The following is a 15,203-nucleotide window of genomic DNA, read 5'->3' as shown; positions in this document are numbered from 1 at the left end:
CTTTGGTAGCCATTGTTGTTCAATGGCTACTGTATGCAGCTAGTTTCCCCGCAGGGGCTACTAGCTGCAACATGCAGGGGATTGTGAGTTGCGACACCACGATTTCCCGAACGTCCGCAAGGACGTCACCGCAGAGTGATGATGGTGAGCAGTGCGCCACCACGGACCCAAGCACCCATGCTTAGCCGTGTTTGGCTTAATTGTGTAAGAGGAAAAGGGGATCCTGGTGATTGAGCCGATGCTGTGTGTCTGGACCTTTAACCCCTTAACGGCTTATGACGACCTCAGCTTCGTCACAAGTGATCGGCACATTTTTGCTTTTGATGAGCCGAGGTCGTTATGGGTGTTCGGCAATGTTTCAAGTGGCTTTTGGCGAGCCCAGCTCGTCAAATGGTGCTTTACTGCATAAAACATAGATGGCAGCACAGGTTTTGTCATTTGCGCTTTTGTTGAATACAATTTGGCACACTAGATGGCAGAAGGCCTGCGTCACGTTTCCTGTGCTTTGTAACAAACATGCCATCGTTCGTGCGGGGTTCTGGTGCGGGAGGTCATTCTACGTCGGATGAAAGCACGATTGATGAGGATGTCGTGTTTTATTCAAGTGAAGAAGATAGTGATGACTTTCTTATCGACAACGAGTCTGAAGTGGAAGACAGCAGCAGTGACACAATGGCCAGCTGCCGCGAATGGTTCTGGATGGCCTGTACAATATCCCAGTTCAACCACCACGGTTTGAATTCAAAGGTTCTCCATGACTGAAGCTCAGTGTAGGTTCTCCTCCACAATGACTGGAGCTCTTTGAAGCTTACTTTGGTGATGAACTGCTTGATGTTATTGTTGTGGATACAAACCGATACGCTTCTCAGCTGTTGAATTTGAGTAAGCTGGGCAAGCACTCTTGCTTCCGAAAATGGCTTCCAATTACGCAAGAAGAATTGCATGTTTCTGTAAGCCTTTTGTTGCTGCAGGGCATTGTATAGAAATATGATGTAAGGATGTACTGCTCAAGAAACCGGCTCATTGAGACTCCTCTCTTAGGCGAGGTAATGCCTAGATGTCATACAAGAAGATCGTTCAAAACTTATTTAATGAGGTGACCTACAATTCGTTCGTCCTCTATCAGGAAGCAGGAGTCAGAGCATCTCATCTGGAGTACCAGCTGCAACTTGTTGAGAAGACCATCAGCAAGTACTCAAATAAGTCAAGAAGAAAGGGCAGCCAGAATGTCACCTGAATATGAAGTGGTTTGGTGAGCGACACTTTCAGTCGCACATCCTACCAACAGAGAAAAAGAAAGAATCGACATGCTGCTATGCAGTGTGCTAGTAAAGCAAGACACAAATGACAAAAAACATCCGCAAGGAAATGAGGCTGCACAGTTCCGTCTGGAAGAATTTCGTAGGTCACCTGCATGACATGGCGCAAAACTTGAAAGGTCCAAAGTAACAGCATATCAGTTTTTCAGACAAGCCTGGGTGGCATACCGGGGTCTACACTCAGACTTGGTTGCTGAGATGGTATGTGACGTGTCGATGACGGAGGTTGTAGTGGTGCGCATCCATGACCTGCTGCCACTGAATGTGAATACAGGCCAGTTGACGTACTTCCTCGGCGCGCTGAGCAAACTGCTTGGCGTCTGGCGTGAGTGGGTGATGAGTGCAGCATGGAAGCATGGCATCCAACATCATTTGAGCATCACGTCCGTAGACCAGACGAAATGATGTAAAGCAGGTCATCTCTTTCATGGTCGTGTTGTAGGTGTATGTGACGTATGGGAGAACCTTTCATACACGATAACACTTTCCACGCCACTTTAGTGTTGGACGAGTACAGCGCCGAGACCGGTGTTGCTGGCGTCGGTGTGGACTTCGGTGTCAGCCTCTTCATCAAAGTGCGCAGCCGTCTGCGCAGCTCTGCAAAGCCTGCTGTAGCTTGGCGGCCCACACGAACTGTGTATCATTGCGCGTGAAGTAGTACAGGGGTGCTGCAATCTTGGAAAAGTTGACGATGAAGAGGCGGTAGTATGCGCACAGACTCAGGAAGCGTCACACACTTTTCTTGGTTGTAGGAACAGGAAAATTGACGACAGCAGCAGTTTTCTCAGGGTCGGGCCTAACGCCATCGGCACCCACAAGACGACCTAGAAACTTCAACTCTTTGTACTCGGAGTGGCACTTCTTGGGCTTGAGCGTTAGGTCGGCCGACCGGAGGGCATCTAATGCTGTGCGCAGGCGTTCGGTATAGGTTTTGGAAAACACGACGACGTCAATGAGACAAACTAAACAAGTTTGCCATTTGAGTCCAGCGAGAACTGTATCCATCATGCACTGGAAAGTTGCTGGCGCTAAACATAGCCCAAAAGGCAGCACTTCAGTCCGTCGGAGGTAACGAAAGCAGTTTTTTTCATGATCCTACTCGTCGACCGTGATCTGCCAGTACCCGCTCTCCAAGTCAGTTGAAGAGAAATACTGGGCATAATGAAGTCTTTCGAGCGAGTCGTCGATGCAGGGCAGCGGGCAGACGTCATTTTTTTTTTAGTGATGCTGTTCAATTTTCTATAATCTATGCAGAAGCAGAGGGTCCTACCCTTTTTCTTCACCAGTACGACAAGTGATGACCACGAGCTGTTCGAAGGTTGAATGATTCTTTCAGAAAGCATCTCCTTCACCTGCGTTTAGATTGCCTCGCATTCCGTCGATGAGATACGGTAGGGCTGCTGGCTATACGGGGTGGGCATGGTCGGGCATAATGGTGCGCTGCTTCAGAAGAGCCATTTGCCATACTTTCGATGAATGCTTGAAACAGGTAGTGTATTCGAGGAGGAGGGCGCATAGTTCTTGCTGTGGCTTATTATTTTTATATTTTTTGGTAGCCCCAACCTAATATATGTTGAGTCTCAAGACCTTCAAGAGACTGGCACACAGGTCCAACTGTTTCGAACGTGAAACATTCAGAAATCTCCACTAAGGGGCTGGCGAATGCTTTGGCAGTAGCCTGAAACAGATTCCGGGGCTCGTTAGTGAAGTTAGTCACCGGGAGCTCAGACCGGTCGTTGCGGAGGTGGATGAGGCTTCACGCTGAGCAGATGCTGTGGGTGGACAAAAGGGTCAGGTTGCCTTCTGCGACCACTGTCTCGTCACGTAGTCTGTCGCAGTGAACACTCACAAAAACACTGGCACATGGCAGATACCTAACGCTCTCGGCGGAAATTCGAAGGGCGGTGTGGCTTTGGCGGTCCTCGGCGTTAACATCAGCTTTCCCAGTCAAAAATGTAACAGTGCTCTTTCAAAGGTTCATAATAACTTTATACTCCCGGAGAAAATCAATGCCAAAGATACAATCATGGGAGCAGTCAGGTAGAACTAGGTAGCTGACTGCAAATATGGAGCTGCTAATTTGGACTCGTGCCATGCACAGGCCAAGCTGAGTTACGAGATGTCTGCCATTTGTGCAAATCTGCGTGCCAGACCATGGCATCATTCCCTTATTCAAGAAGCGTCGCTAGCTTTCCACTTCAAATCGAGAAATCAGCGCCAGTGTCCACCAATGCACTGACCTTATAGCCATCGAGAAGTACGGGTATATCTAGTGAGAATCGATCTCTGGGTTCAGGAACTGCCGTCGGTGCTGTTAAGTTGCGATCTGTCGCTGTTCGTGTTGTTGGGGGGTCTTGATCACGTCAATTACCAGCGGCTACAGCCTTCAGCCTTGGAGGTCGCTCTCTTTAGTTTTCCTGGCGGGGCTTGGCAATCATCGCTGCGCCATCCAGGAGGAGCTTTGGGTCTGTGGCGAAGGTCAGTGTGGAGACAGCGATCGTGACTGCCGCTGGGAAATTGTCGCCATGCGCTGCTGGTTCACGTAGACCTCAATCTCACGAGGTTGTTGACCTAATGTAGGACAGGGCATATCGGCGGGAAACCTCTGCAGTCGCCAGGTGTCAGTATGGGCACCGACGATAGAGATGACTGGGTTCCCCGCAGTGAAAGCACTTACCCCGCCGATTTGGGGCACGCCACAGGTCCATCTTCTGCTGGAGTGGTCGTTGATTGTCGATGTACGGGTCGGGGTTTGTGGAAAATAGTGAGCCTTGATTGGACGGATGGAACCGGCGGCGAAGTGGGCTCAGGGCGTCGCAAGTCTTCAGCATACGTTGGCCGACTGTACTTCGTGGGAAAAGGTGGCGGTTCAGCAGATGGTAGCGAAGGCTTAAATGCTTGAACCTCTTTGCGGATGAGGCTAGCGAGAGAGCTGGCCATCGGCTGGGGAGCACCAAAAACTGTCCGGAGCTCTTCGCGCACAGTGGAGCGGATCAATTGTGGAGAAGCTCAGGGTTAGCCCCAAAGGCAGGAAGTTGCTCTGTAACTGAAGTGGTGAGTACCGACCTTTCATAGGTGGCAGACCGCCACAGGAGCATATTCTCTATTGTGACCGTTTCCGTGAGAAACTCAGCAACAGTCCCTGGTAGACTGCCCACGAGGCTAATGAACAGTTGCTTTTTAATGCCGCACATGAGGTGGCGCACCTTTTTCTCTTTGGGCATGGCCGGTTCAGCTCGCAGGAAGAGCCAGGTCATGTTCTCCACGTACATGGTTGCAGTCTCGTTAGGCATCTGATTGCGAGACTGCAAAGCCCATTCAGCCCATTCTTGATGATCCATGCTGGTGTAGGTCTCCAGCTGGCGCCAGTGGAACTAGTGCCATGATGTTAAGGCGTCTTCTCGGTTCTCATACCAGGTATGAGCGCCGTCCTTCAGGCTGAAGAAGACGTTTCAAAGCTTGGCGGCGTCCCACTGGTTGAATGAGGTGGCGTGTTCAAACTGGACAAGCCCATCTTCGAGCTGATTGCTGTGGAATGATTTGGGCAGTCACAGGTTTTGTAAAGTGTAGTAGGCCGCAGCTTGCATGACAGTTCGACGGGTGGGTGCTGTGGTTAAGTCCGAAGACCCGTGCTCGGGAGGCAGGCCTTGGTTTCTATAGCTAGTACGGTGCACAGGGGTGTCGACTGGCAAAGGACTGGGGTCCAGGGTGTGCGAAGGAGTATAGGACATATGCTGGAATCATTACACAGTGCCTATACCAAAATATGTCACGGAAGACAGGGCAGCAGTTCTTCGAAAGACAGTATTCGGCAGCCAGCAAGCACGAGACACTTCAGTGTTATCACCTTCATGCGCCACCTGAGCCTTGCAATGTTTATATGTACTATAAAGCCTGGTAGAGTGTAGAGAACAGTTTTGTGGCTCAAAGTGCAGTTTTCATCTCAGCCACTGCTGTTGTTTCTGGGCATCTTCATCTAGAAACAGCATGTGTCAATACATGTATGTCTGTCCAGTTGTTCATGCAAGTGGCAGACTTGGTGTGTGCCATGCTTAAACGGACTTTACCTGCTGACAGAGGCCTGATGTTTGAGCAACTTTTTGTTTGAGCAGCTTTTTGTTTTGTTTTCTTGCACTTTGTGTGGTTGGTTTAACCTACTTGTCGGCAGTTTTTAGTTCAAATTGCATGAATACAATACTGTAAAACTTCATTCATTTGGACTTCAAGAGACTAAACACCTTCTGAAATGTTTGAATGCCGATTTATCAAATTCTCCCCAAAACTGTCAAAAACTGTTTGCATTATAGTGCTGTGAAAGCTCGTTAATTAAAATTTCATTAATTTGAATTTTCGGATAATTCGAGCTGTACAACTTACTGTCCATGTTCCACTGGAGTTTATGTAAAACATAGCTCTTAATCCGAACACGAGTCAGTTCCGGCTCTCATAATTTTAACTGTGTGCGCCACGCCTGGGAAGCCCACTGAGCAACGCGCTCACAGGGCTGCGCTGCTTCATCGGAGAGAATGCGGAAAGGGCAAAAACAGCATTTTTCGTGTTAGTGGCAGGAACTAGCTGCCGCACATGTTTGCTGCGTGACCTTCGATATTTGTAATTGCTGTTTGCAAAGGCTTCAATAGCTTGCTGTTTTAGCTTTTGTTGTCGAGTGCTGGATGATGTGATTTAAAGGAAGAAACAGCGCGAAGAAACACGCACACACGAAGAAACGACACACACACGAGTGCTGGTACACGAGCGCTGGTGCACTCGTGTGTGTGTGCCTTGCTCTTCTGGATGATGTGAGCAGTGCTGAGATACAGCAAATCAGACGTGTCGCAGAGTTGCTGACTCTCCGAAACCACAGTCGTGCACAAAATCGCGGTGGGCACGAAACCAACAAACTGAAGCTTTTGCCACTTTCACTGATACTTGCTGCATGTCTTTGTTTCAGTTTTCTAGTGCCTTGTGCGTTGTGTACCATGCAATTGGTAGCAGCAGCTGTTCCAAGTTAAGCCTATGTGGTGTGCCACGGCACACTGACTTAAAAGTGTCCATCTGCGGTAATCAGCGCACCAAAAGGCTTCACAAGAAGATTGAAACCATCACTTGAACTCGACAATGATCCGTTATCGAAGCCGGTTATCGCCAAAAAGCACACTCAGTGGTTTAGCTTTTTGTGACTTGGGGTCAAAAGGCTTGAATCGGACAACATGCAATCATCCTGGCGGCTTTCATTTTCAGCCTAAACGCTCCCACAACATCTGTAACTCGCAGGTGATAGTTTGTGAGTCTCAAAAGTTGTACAACCATCTTGGTTGAAAAGCAGCAGTCGTGGGGTGGTTGCGTGCTGCTGAATTTTCCAAAAGTGTTGCGGCCCTCTGCTGCGCAAGTTGGGACGCGCTGAATGCTACCCATCTCTTCAGTATTGAAGGTGAAGACAAGGCCTTCTGCAATGTTCGGGTTTTAGAATAGAAGAAGTTGGCCATTGCCCTCTGAGAAAAAAAATGCAGACGGTGATCACGAAACTTCTTAATAACAATAAATTGCGGTAGTCTGACTGCCCAACTGTTTTCCAGTTGAGTACTGCATTTCTGTTCACTTTCCTTGCTTCTAACTTTGGTTGATTCGAACTGTGTTGGCGTTTGCATGCAGTTTGAATTAACAAGCTTTTACTGTAATTTTATTTGGTGAAAAGGGCTGGAAAATAGTCTGGTCTTGAGACAAAAACTGAGAGCCAATGATGGTCTTTCACAGTTCTGTCAAATGCTTTACTGCTTGCACACTGTCAAGGATGCTGTAGCAATAGAACTTCTCCATAGTGGTAAAAGTCACCACGGATGAGCGAGTAGTTCTGGTGCATTGAAAGAATGGGAGAACCATGATGACCAGGTGAGGGAAATGTGCTTTAGCGCTGGGACAGCTAGACACTTTCTGGAAAAAAAAAAGACCAGGGACAAGCCAGTCAGCATCTGAGAAGGCATACAGCTGGTCTTGGCTGGCTACCTTGCTGATGCACAGCCAAAGCAGGCATTACTGCATGTTGGCAGCCAAATGGTGGGGGACTCTAATGGATGCCGCCATGCCCTTAAAGGCATAAGCATTACTTGCCCCATTGAGCGAAAACCCGTCTCTCTCTCTCTCGCGCGTGCGTACGTGCATGCGTGGTGCATTGACGCTCGATGGCACCTATAAAAGATGGCATCCGCTGCATCCGCTGGCAGTTGAATTAATGATTGGTTGCGCGAGTTCGCTGGTCTATGATTGTTAAGTAGAGAAAGACCAATTCTGCATATATAGGCATTAACCCATTAACTATCTCGTCATACCCTTAAGGCAGAGTTAGGGCTGCAATACGATGTCATCACTGTGTTGGCTACATTGAGCCATGCAGAGGTAGAACTGCCAGCTGCATGGCATCGGGCTACATCACGCCTCGTGGGGACTGCACTCACTAAGTGAGCGCGCGGGCTTACGCCTTCTCACATCTCATGTGTCTTAAGTGTCTGTGCTGACTTTTTTTTTTTCCTATTGTACTGCATCAGAGCCAAGGGGGGGTGCATAGCAGTGGAAAGGCGGAGCTAGGCTGTGCCATGAAAATTATTTGCGAGTGAAGTTTTCTTTTCCCGGCTTCCCAGGAATGGCTGAGCTCACGGATCCTCAGTATGGCAAGCTGTGTGCTTCTCGCACAGAAGCAGCGTGGGTCAGCTTACCTTCCTGCCTCTCCGAGGGAATCGGTGCGTACACCTGCTGCTTGTGCTGCAGTGGTTGGTGCATTCTATGCAGTTGGCTCTGTGGGGATCGTTTGAACTCACATTTTTTTGTTTGCACGTCGCAAGGCCTAGCCGCTCTAATGTGGCCTCTGGGGCTATGCTTCTAGTGTAGGCAACGAGGTGGAAAAGCTTTGCCTCTCTCTAGGCCTTAGCCAGCTGGGCACAGGCATTGTGTAGTCCAAATTCTTATAGTAGCTCACATAGGTTTGAGCTTTTCAGAGCCACAGCATTTTACTTGTTTATGATGTAAGGTCAAGTTGAAAGTGTGAACATTAACTGTGGAAAGCCTTTTTTTGATGGTGTCTTTGCTCTAGTAAACGCTTGTTATAAGGGAGTAATTACTCATTGACATCCACCCAAGCGTAGCCATACGGCTGCAAAGGAAAGCTATACAGCTTTCTCAGAAACTTCGCAGTTAAAGAAAAATTAGGGGGATTCCCCTAAACATTTGACTAAAAGCTTGTTAATTCGAACTTTAAGGGACCAGAAAAAATGTTCCAATTATGCGAAGTTCAAATTATCGAATGACTCTGAAAAAACTGACAGAACTCGTGATAAATTCATCGTGATAAATTTTTTTGATGAAAGACTGCACAGTTGTCGTCTGCTTTTAAGATGGGCCCAGTGCGACAGCGTCTGTTTTTCACATTTACATTGAAGCTTTACGGCGTGCACACTGCCAGGAGCGTTTAAGCAGAACAGCTCCAAAATGATAGGGCCCCCGTGGTATCCTTCACGGCACAACGCAGTAGCAGGGGAGCCTCCTGACAAGCGCGCGGTGCATATGAGTCGGCTTCACCTCATAAACGGCGGGTGGACAGCACGTGACGAACACAAAGTTGCGGTGCCCACACTGGAATGGCAGAGTCATGTGGATGAAAGCAAAAGGAATGTACAGTGGCGCTCAGAACTATTCTGACGATTGCTCACCGAGCCCAGCATGCCTAGACACGGACTCCGTTCGGGAGCCCGTTCGAATTAACTGGTGCAGAACCCGTAGTGTTCGAATTAGCGAGTGTCCGACGCCACAGACTTACATGGGCGTTGGGCGGAGCCGCACCGGCAATAAAAATTATGCAGATTTCTGTATTAATTTCGGTTCAATAACGGCTTTTACTGTGCAAACGCTGCTCCGCATGCAGGCGATGCGGGCAAGCACGTGATGTGCAACAAAGAACCCTGTTTCGGTGGCGCTCTGTGTAATTTTTTTTTTATTGCTGGGTTTTGAAAGAATAGGAGGCACTGCACCAACAAAAGCGCGACTGCAGTGACTAATTACAAATACCTCAACACCTGTTTTGTGCACATCAGCATATTAACTCTATGGGCGACCGCAGCACAGTGAAAACCTGCAGTGGCCTATGCTGGAGCATTGGCAGTGCCTGCTGTGCCAGCCAGTGCTCCAGCAGCGAAAATGCGCTATGGCATGCACCGGAGCACTCGCTCCGTCAGCTAAGTAAGCATCTCACTTCATGCACGCTGTTTGTTTTTTGCTTTTCGTTGTTTTGCGTCTCTAGTAAATTTTAAGCGTGTTTGTACCTGCTATGAGCTGATTTCTATTTGTGAGGAACGGTGTAAGCATGGGGCTCCTGGTTCGAATTAACCAATGTGGATGCGGACATGTTTGAATTATCGGGAGTTTTCCCCCATTGAAATGCACAGGGCTGTGCAGGGACCCTGCAGTTCTAATTAACCATAGTTCGAATTAACTAACTTTTACTGTATTTTGACGATTGCTCGCCTCCCTTCAGGAGCTTGTTTGAATTAACTGGTGTGAGACCTTTAGTGTCCGAGTTAGTGAGCATCCAACGACATAGACTTAGGGGGACGTTGGCTGGGACCGCTCCAGCAGCTGGAATTATCCGGATTTCCAAATTGACGGGGTTGAATTTACAAGCTTTTGCTGTACAGCTTGATGTGGCGTCTTTCAGCAGTGGTAGATAGTATGATATAGCATGCAAGGTTTAACGTAATAACATTCTGAAGCTGCACATGGAGGACTTTGACAGGTGCAGTTGTTGGCCTTAGCAGTTAGTGTTTACTTTGATCATGCTAGAAGTTGTGTCTAGATAACATGCTAGACAACAAACAACAGTACCGTTATGAGGTGGAGTGCTAATGAAATGCAAAAGGGGCATAGGAGGAGTAGTAGAAGTAAAAGTGCGTGCTGTGTTGCCTGGAAGAAGAAGTAAAATTTAAATTTCAGGATGTCTGCAGTCATAATTATGTCAGTAGTAAGGTCGTTGACCCATGTGCCTCAAAGTTGTTCTTATGGAAGTAAACACCTAGTGACCTAAATTTAATCACTGGCTTTTCTTTCAGAGTTTGATATGGTAAGTTCCAGAGTGAGTGTTGCTGTTGATTGTGAGTAAATAAAACTGCTTTAAATTTTATGTTGTAATGTTCATTCTGAGGGTGTGCTCAGAGCTCCTGATGCATTGATGCATATATTATGGCAAACTCTGTTTACTTGGATGCAAAGAAGTGCACGCGATGGCTGTGCAAGGAAGGAGTTATGAGAGTACAGTCAGGCCGGAATGAAACGCGAACAGAGCATGTCAAGAAAACAAAATATTTTACCTGCCTGCTTTCAGCTGAAGTGTACAACTAGCCTGATTCATGTGTCTGGATAAAGGGCCGACTGAAATGCATAATCGGAAATAGGTTGTAAAGGAATATCTCGCTGCAAAGCAGAAATGTATGACATATGCGTGTTCGCGTTTCATTCCGGCCTGACTGTACATTATGTATTGTGTATTATTTTTGGCTGTCTTCGGTGAAATTTGCAGTGGCATTTCTGAGATCCTAGGCAGTGGTTACGGTAGCAGTTTCTGTGGAGAGATGTGCAGGGACTGATTGATATCAGAAAAATTGCAATCTGTAGAAGTACATGTCGGAAATGTCATGTCAGGAAATGTGATTTTTTTAAAATCAAGCTCTGTTAGCAGCATTTGTTGTGTAGATGTATTTGAGAAATCATTGTGAATGCTGGACAGTTCTGCACGTTTTAATTGCTTCAAAAATCTTTTTTTTTGTTTTTTTTTCTGTCTGAAGAGGAAATGCAACAGATACTTTGTTGTGGAATGGAAATTGACCTCGGCTTATCAGCTGGTGCCTTGTTTTGAATTTAGTATTCCTTGTGTTTTCATGACTAGGCATGAGTGAATATTCGCTAATTTTGAATATTTGGTTGAATAGTAAAGTAGTCGATATTTTATTCAATCCGAATGGTTAGTGCTCGAAATTTCTAAGTATTCATCCCAAGCGAAGAATGTTCCTGTTACTCTTGCTGCGTGTGGTTTCGATCCAGTGTAGTACCTCCTTCAGGATGGCACCATGGCATTCATGCAACCAAAGCCCCGACTCTGTGTTTGTCTAGAAGCTATTCGCTTCTAGACAAACGTCAACATGCATAGAAAGAGCCATAACAAAAATTGGGTGGAGTTTTCTTTAGTGTTTCTCGTAGTTGCAGAAAGAAGAAAAATAGCTTTGCTTGCATGCTTGCATGTGCACCAAAAGTTATTGTCACGTTTTTATTTTCCTGCATTCTTGATATAGGCTTCCAAGGTGTTAGTGGTCATAGTCAAGAGGCATCTTTATTTAAGTGCCATAAATTCTCCTTTCTTATTTTTTGAAATCAAATTTTTGCCAGAAAACATAAGCCAGCTGCTCCAAATTGACTTCTTATCTGCTACAAAGCCTGCTCCTATTAGTTCTTGTCCATTCCTTCCACTGATATTGCTTTAAGCGCTGAAGCTGGGATTTGCTCACTGGGGTTGCAAGGTGGCATCACAAAGAAGTCCGGTTGGTTGATCAGTGTGCTTTGAGTGATCGTAAATGATGCGCTAAGCTTTATATTGCACTCTTTCAAGCATACAGAAATCATACTCATCTTACAAGGCTGATGAAATGGAAGCCAACACTCTCCAAAAGCAAGGGCCATAGGGGATGGGTTTTTTTCTTCATTGGTGGTGTTCAACAATGGGAAGATAATAGGGGAATTATTTTAAAGATAATTGTTTAGAAAGCAAGAGGAAAAACAGCCACATGCCACATGCCACCGGTGTGATCCGAACCCACGACCTCCGAATTTCGCGCCCGGTGCTCTACCAACTGAGCTACGGTGAAGGCTGTCCAATCTTCTGCTTTCGGTGGTATTTATGTGTAGTGTAACCGAACCTTGAGGGTGTTCACCAGGGCCAACCTCATCCATAGCAGCAGACGTAGTATGCCCTGTATTACCGCGAGTGCCATCAAACGATGAGGGCGGAAAATGTGCGATGAGTCTCTAATGCTACTAGTGGCATGGGTAGCATAAGAGGGCTATTGCACAGCTTCTGCCCTCACCGTTCGATCACATTCCTACAGGGCACCGGCGGCATGTGGTTGTTTTTTCTTTTGCTTTCTAATCAATTATCTTAAAAAAAAAATACTCTATTAATCTTGAACAACACAAAAAAAAATCCCCGATGCTACTTGGTTTCCCAGGCTGTTGGCTTCCGTCATGCATGTCATAACGAGCCCCTCTTTTTCCTTCCCTTGTCTGCTCAAGGCTGATGTAAGCAAGCTGTCTTGTTGAGTGGGTAGAATAGGGAAGAGTTTGTTTTATATTAAACTGATTTTGTGGAAATTGTATGTGCTATACATATTGCTCTCTATTGTGGGACTCTGCCATGTTTGGGTAATGGAAACTAGGGGCCAGTTTTGTCGTTGTCATCTCTGTTCTGATTTCTAGTATGTGTTGCTTGTTTTGTTGGGAAGTGCTGCAGTGATTGATAGATGTTGCGTAGTGTTTCGCTTAGCCAGGTATATCTGGTAAGTGGTGCCTTGATTGCCCTGTTTGCTGGTGCACATGTGCATGCATGAATTGACCTTTCCAACCTGAGGGCCGCCATACTGCTCACTGGACTGCTTCTTGCACCTGCCGCTATGAATTCCTCTGCACCCCTGTCAGGTGCAAAAAGCAGTCCAACAAGCAGTATGGAGACACCCAGGTTTGAAAGGTCTGGGTAGTAGTTTGCTATTGTGCAGTTCTTTTTTCATCGAAACACTTCTGTCACCTACGGGGCAGAAACGTGGAGGCTAACGAATAGGGTTCAGCTTAAGAACAATGCAGCGAGCTATGGAGAGAAAGATTATAGGTGTAATGTTATGAGATCGGAAGCAGGAGGAGTGGGTGAGGGAATAAAGGCGGGTTAATGACATCCTAGTCGAAATCAAGAGGAAGAAATGGGATTGGGGCAGGGCATGTAATGCGAAGGCAAGATAAGCGCTGGTCCTTAAGGTTAACGGAGCAGATTTCAAGAGAAAGCAAGTATATTAGGGGGCAGCAGATAGTTACGTGGGCGAATGGGATTAAGAAGTTTGCAGGGATACGGTGGCTGCAAGTGGCAAGGGACAGGGTTGATTGGAGAGACGTGGGAGAGGCCTTTGCCCTGCAGTGGGCATAGTCAGGCTGATAATGGTGATGATGATTTTGTATGTCGGGGCAGAAATGGGTCTTGCAGTATGGAGAAGCTCTAGGAAAACTTCCTGTTGTGATGTGAGAGCATGTAGAGACTGAATGAGTTGGAGTATTAGCCTGTGTCCAGGCAGCCATGTCAAGCCCATCTTGAACCATGACGTTACGGTTTGCAGGTTCAGGATTTGCCCCCTGTGCCTGATGCGACCGTCCAGTAAGTCTTTTTATGCCTAGGACTGAAAACTTTACATTTTGTCATGAGCTTCTTTTTTCTCTCTTGACCTTGTCAGGACTTTGGAGGAGCTGGCAAAGGAATTTCAGGAAATCGCAGACACTTGCCTATTGGTGTTGCACCTGGAAGTGCGCGTGCACTGTTTCTTTTACCTGCTTCCTGTGACTGTTCAGGTGAGTGTTTTTACAGTGTTGCATTTCTGCATTGTAGTCCACAGTGTTCATGTTTGTGTGAATATTCTGATATGAAACCCATGACGGTGTGCCTATTTTGGTTGGAAACAGCTATTTAGGCTGTTTCCTACACTCCTACATTGGATGCCATCATTATTTGATATCACTGACTGTAGACTGTACCTTCAGTGATTACATGCAGTGCTTTAAGTGGCAGGTTAATGCAAGAACCAAGCATGCATTTGCCATGGGCTGGAAGATGCCAGGTGTTCTCCTAATGCAATGTCTGCAAGCGTGGGACTATGTGCCACAATGTGTCTTAGATGAGCTAGAGTAGCCGTATTTATGGTACTGCATTCGAGGCATCAGATTTAAATGTGCATGTGTCCTCCGCCTGACTTGTGGTGACGTGAGTGCAAGCATGCCTCATGGATGCTGAAATCTCCTGGCAGCCTATTTTCAATATGAATTTTCAGTATTTTCCTCATTGGATAAAGACAGGGGTGCTTAAGTTACGCAAAGAAGAAGAATTATACTCTTCAATGGGCAGAGTAGGGGCCGTGTTTATTATGACCGTGCATGCGTGATGCATGTTAACAGTGTTATTTTTACAATTGTACGATGCATGAAATGAACTACGGTTCTGCGTGGTTCCTTAAAGGTTTCATGGTCGGGGCTCTACTGTTCTTGTTAGTGAGCAAGGCACTGGACAGATAGAGTGCATTTTAAAGTGCAAAGCATTATTGACTTGTTTAAAATCTTAAAGTAGGAAAATAATTCTTAGTGAACCGATGCAATGGCATGAGGCCAAAAGGAGAAGATGGAAAGAAACACAGCGCTGTGTCTACTCCTGTCTTTTCCTCTTGGCTTCATGCCCTTGCGTTGTTGCACTAAGAATCATGTCTGACCAGCTCACTCGCCAGTTCATGTTGTTAGTGTAGGAGGCAACATAAAAATCCTTAAATCAACAGTCAGGATTATAAATTTTATGTTATGTTATCTGATAGAGCACATTTATTTGCCTAATCACATTATTTAAAATGTAAGCAATGGTGCAGTTTATTTTTCAAGTTTTTTATTGCGAAGAAATGCATAGTGATAAGTAACCTCTGAAGTGTCGAAATAAAAAAAAGCTTTGGCATTAAAGTAGTTGTATGCGTTTCGTATATGGTGAATTAGGATAAATGTATTATGATTAATATTAAATAACTGAACAAAATGGGCAAAATGATCTGATTTGATTACACG

At 46.3% G+C, this 15,203-nt stretch overlaps 1 protein-coding gene and 1 pseudogene across 4 annotated transcripts in view; both read left to right on the top strand.

Moving 5' to 3' along the window:
• LOC149349450 (uncharacterized) overlaps positions 1-15,203 on the top strand; it is a 508,176-nt pseudogene that overhangs the window by 167,038 nt on the left and 325,935 nt on the right.
• Sec8 (exocyst complex component secretory 8) overlaps positions 1-15,203 on the top strand; it is an 83,929-nt gene that overhangs the window by 51,429 nt on the left and 17,297 nt on the right. For all 4 annotated transcript variants that reach the window (XM_089578393.1, XM_089578392.1, XM_089578395.1 and 1 more), the window contains 3 exons: positions 7,955-8,053; positions 13,727-13,764; positions 13,841-13,955. In XM_089578393.1, the coding sequence (XP_089434519.1) occupies positions 7,955-8,053; positions 13,727-13,764; positions 13,841-13,955 (252 nt within the window). The remainder of the gene's footprint in view (positions 1-7,954; positions 8,054-13,726; positions 13,765-13,840; positions 13,956-15,203) is intronic.

Source organism: Amblyomma mixtum, chromosome 3 (assembly GCF_055824585.1).
Source record: "Amblyomma mixtum isolate Tamu chromosome 3, ASM5582458v1, whole genome shotgun sequence".
Taxonomy (NCBI): domain Eukaryota; kingdom Metazoa; phylum Arthropoda; class Arachnida; order Ixodida; family Ixodidae; genus Amblyomma; species Amblyomma mixtum.
Note: the sequence above shows the minus strand (reverse complement) of the source record. Positions and strands in the feature narration are given on the sequence as shown.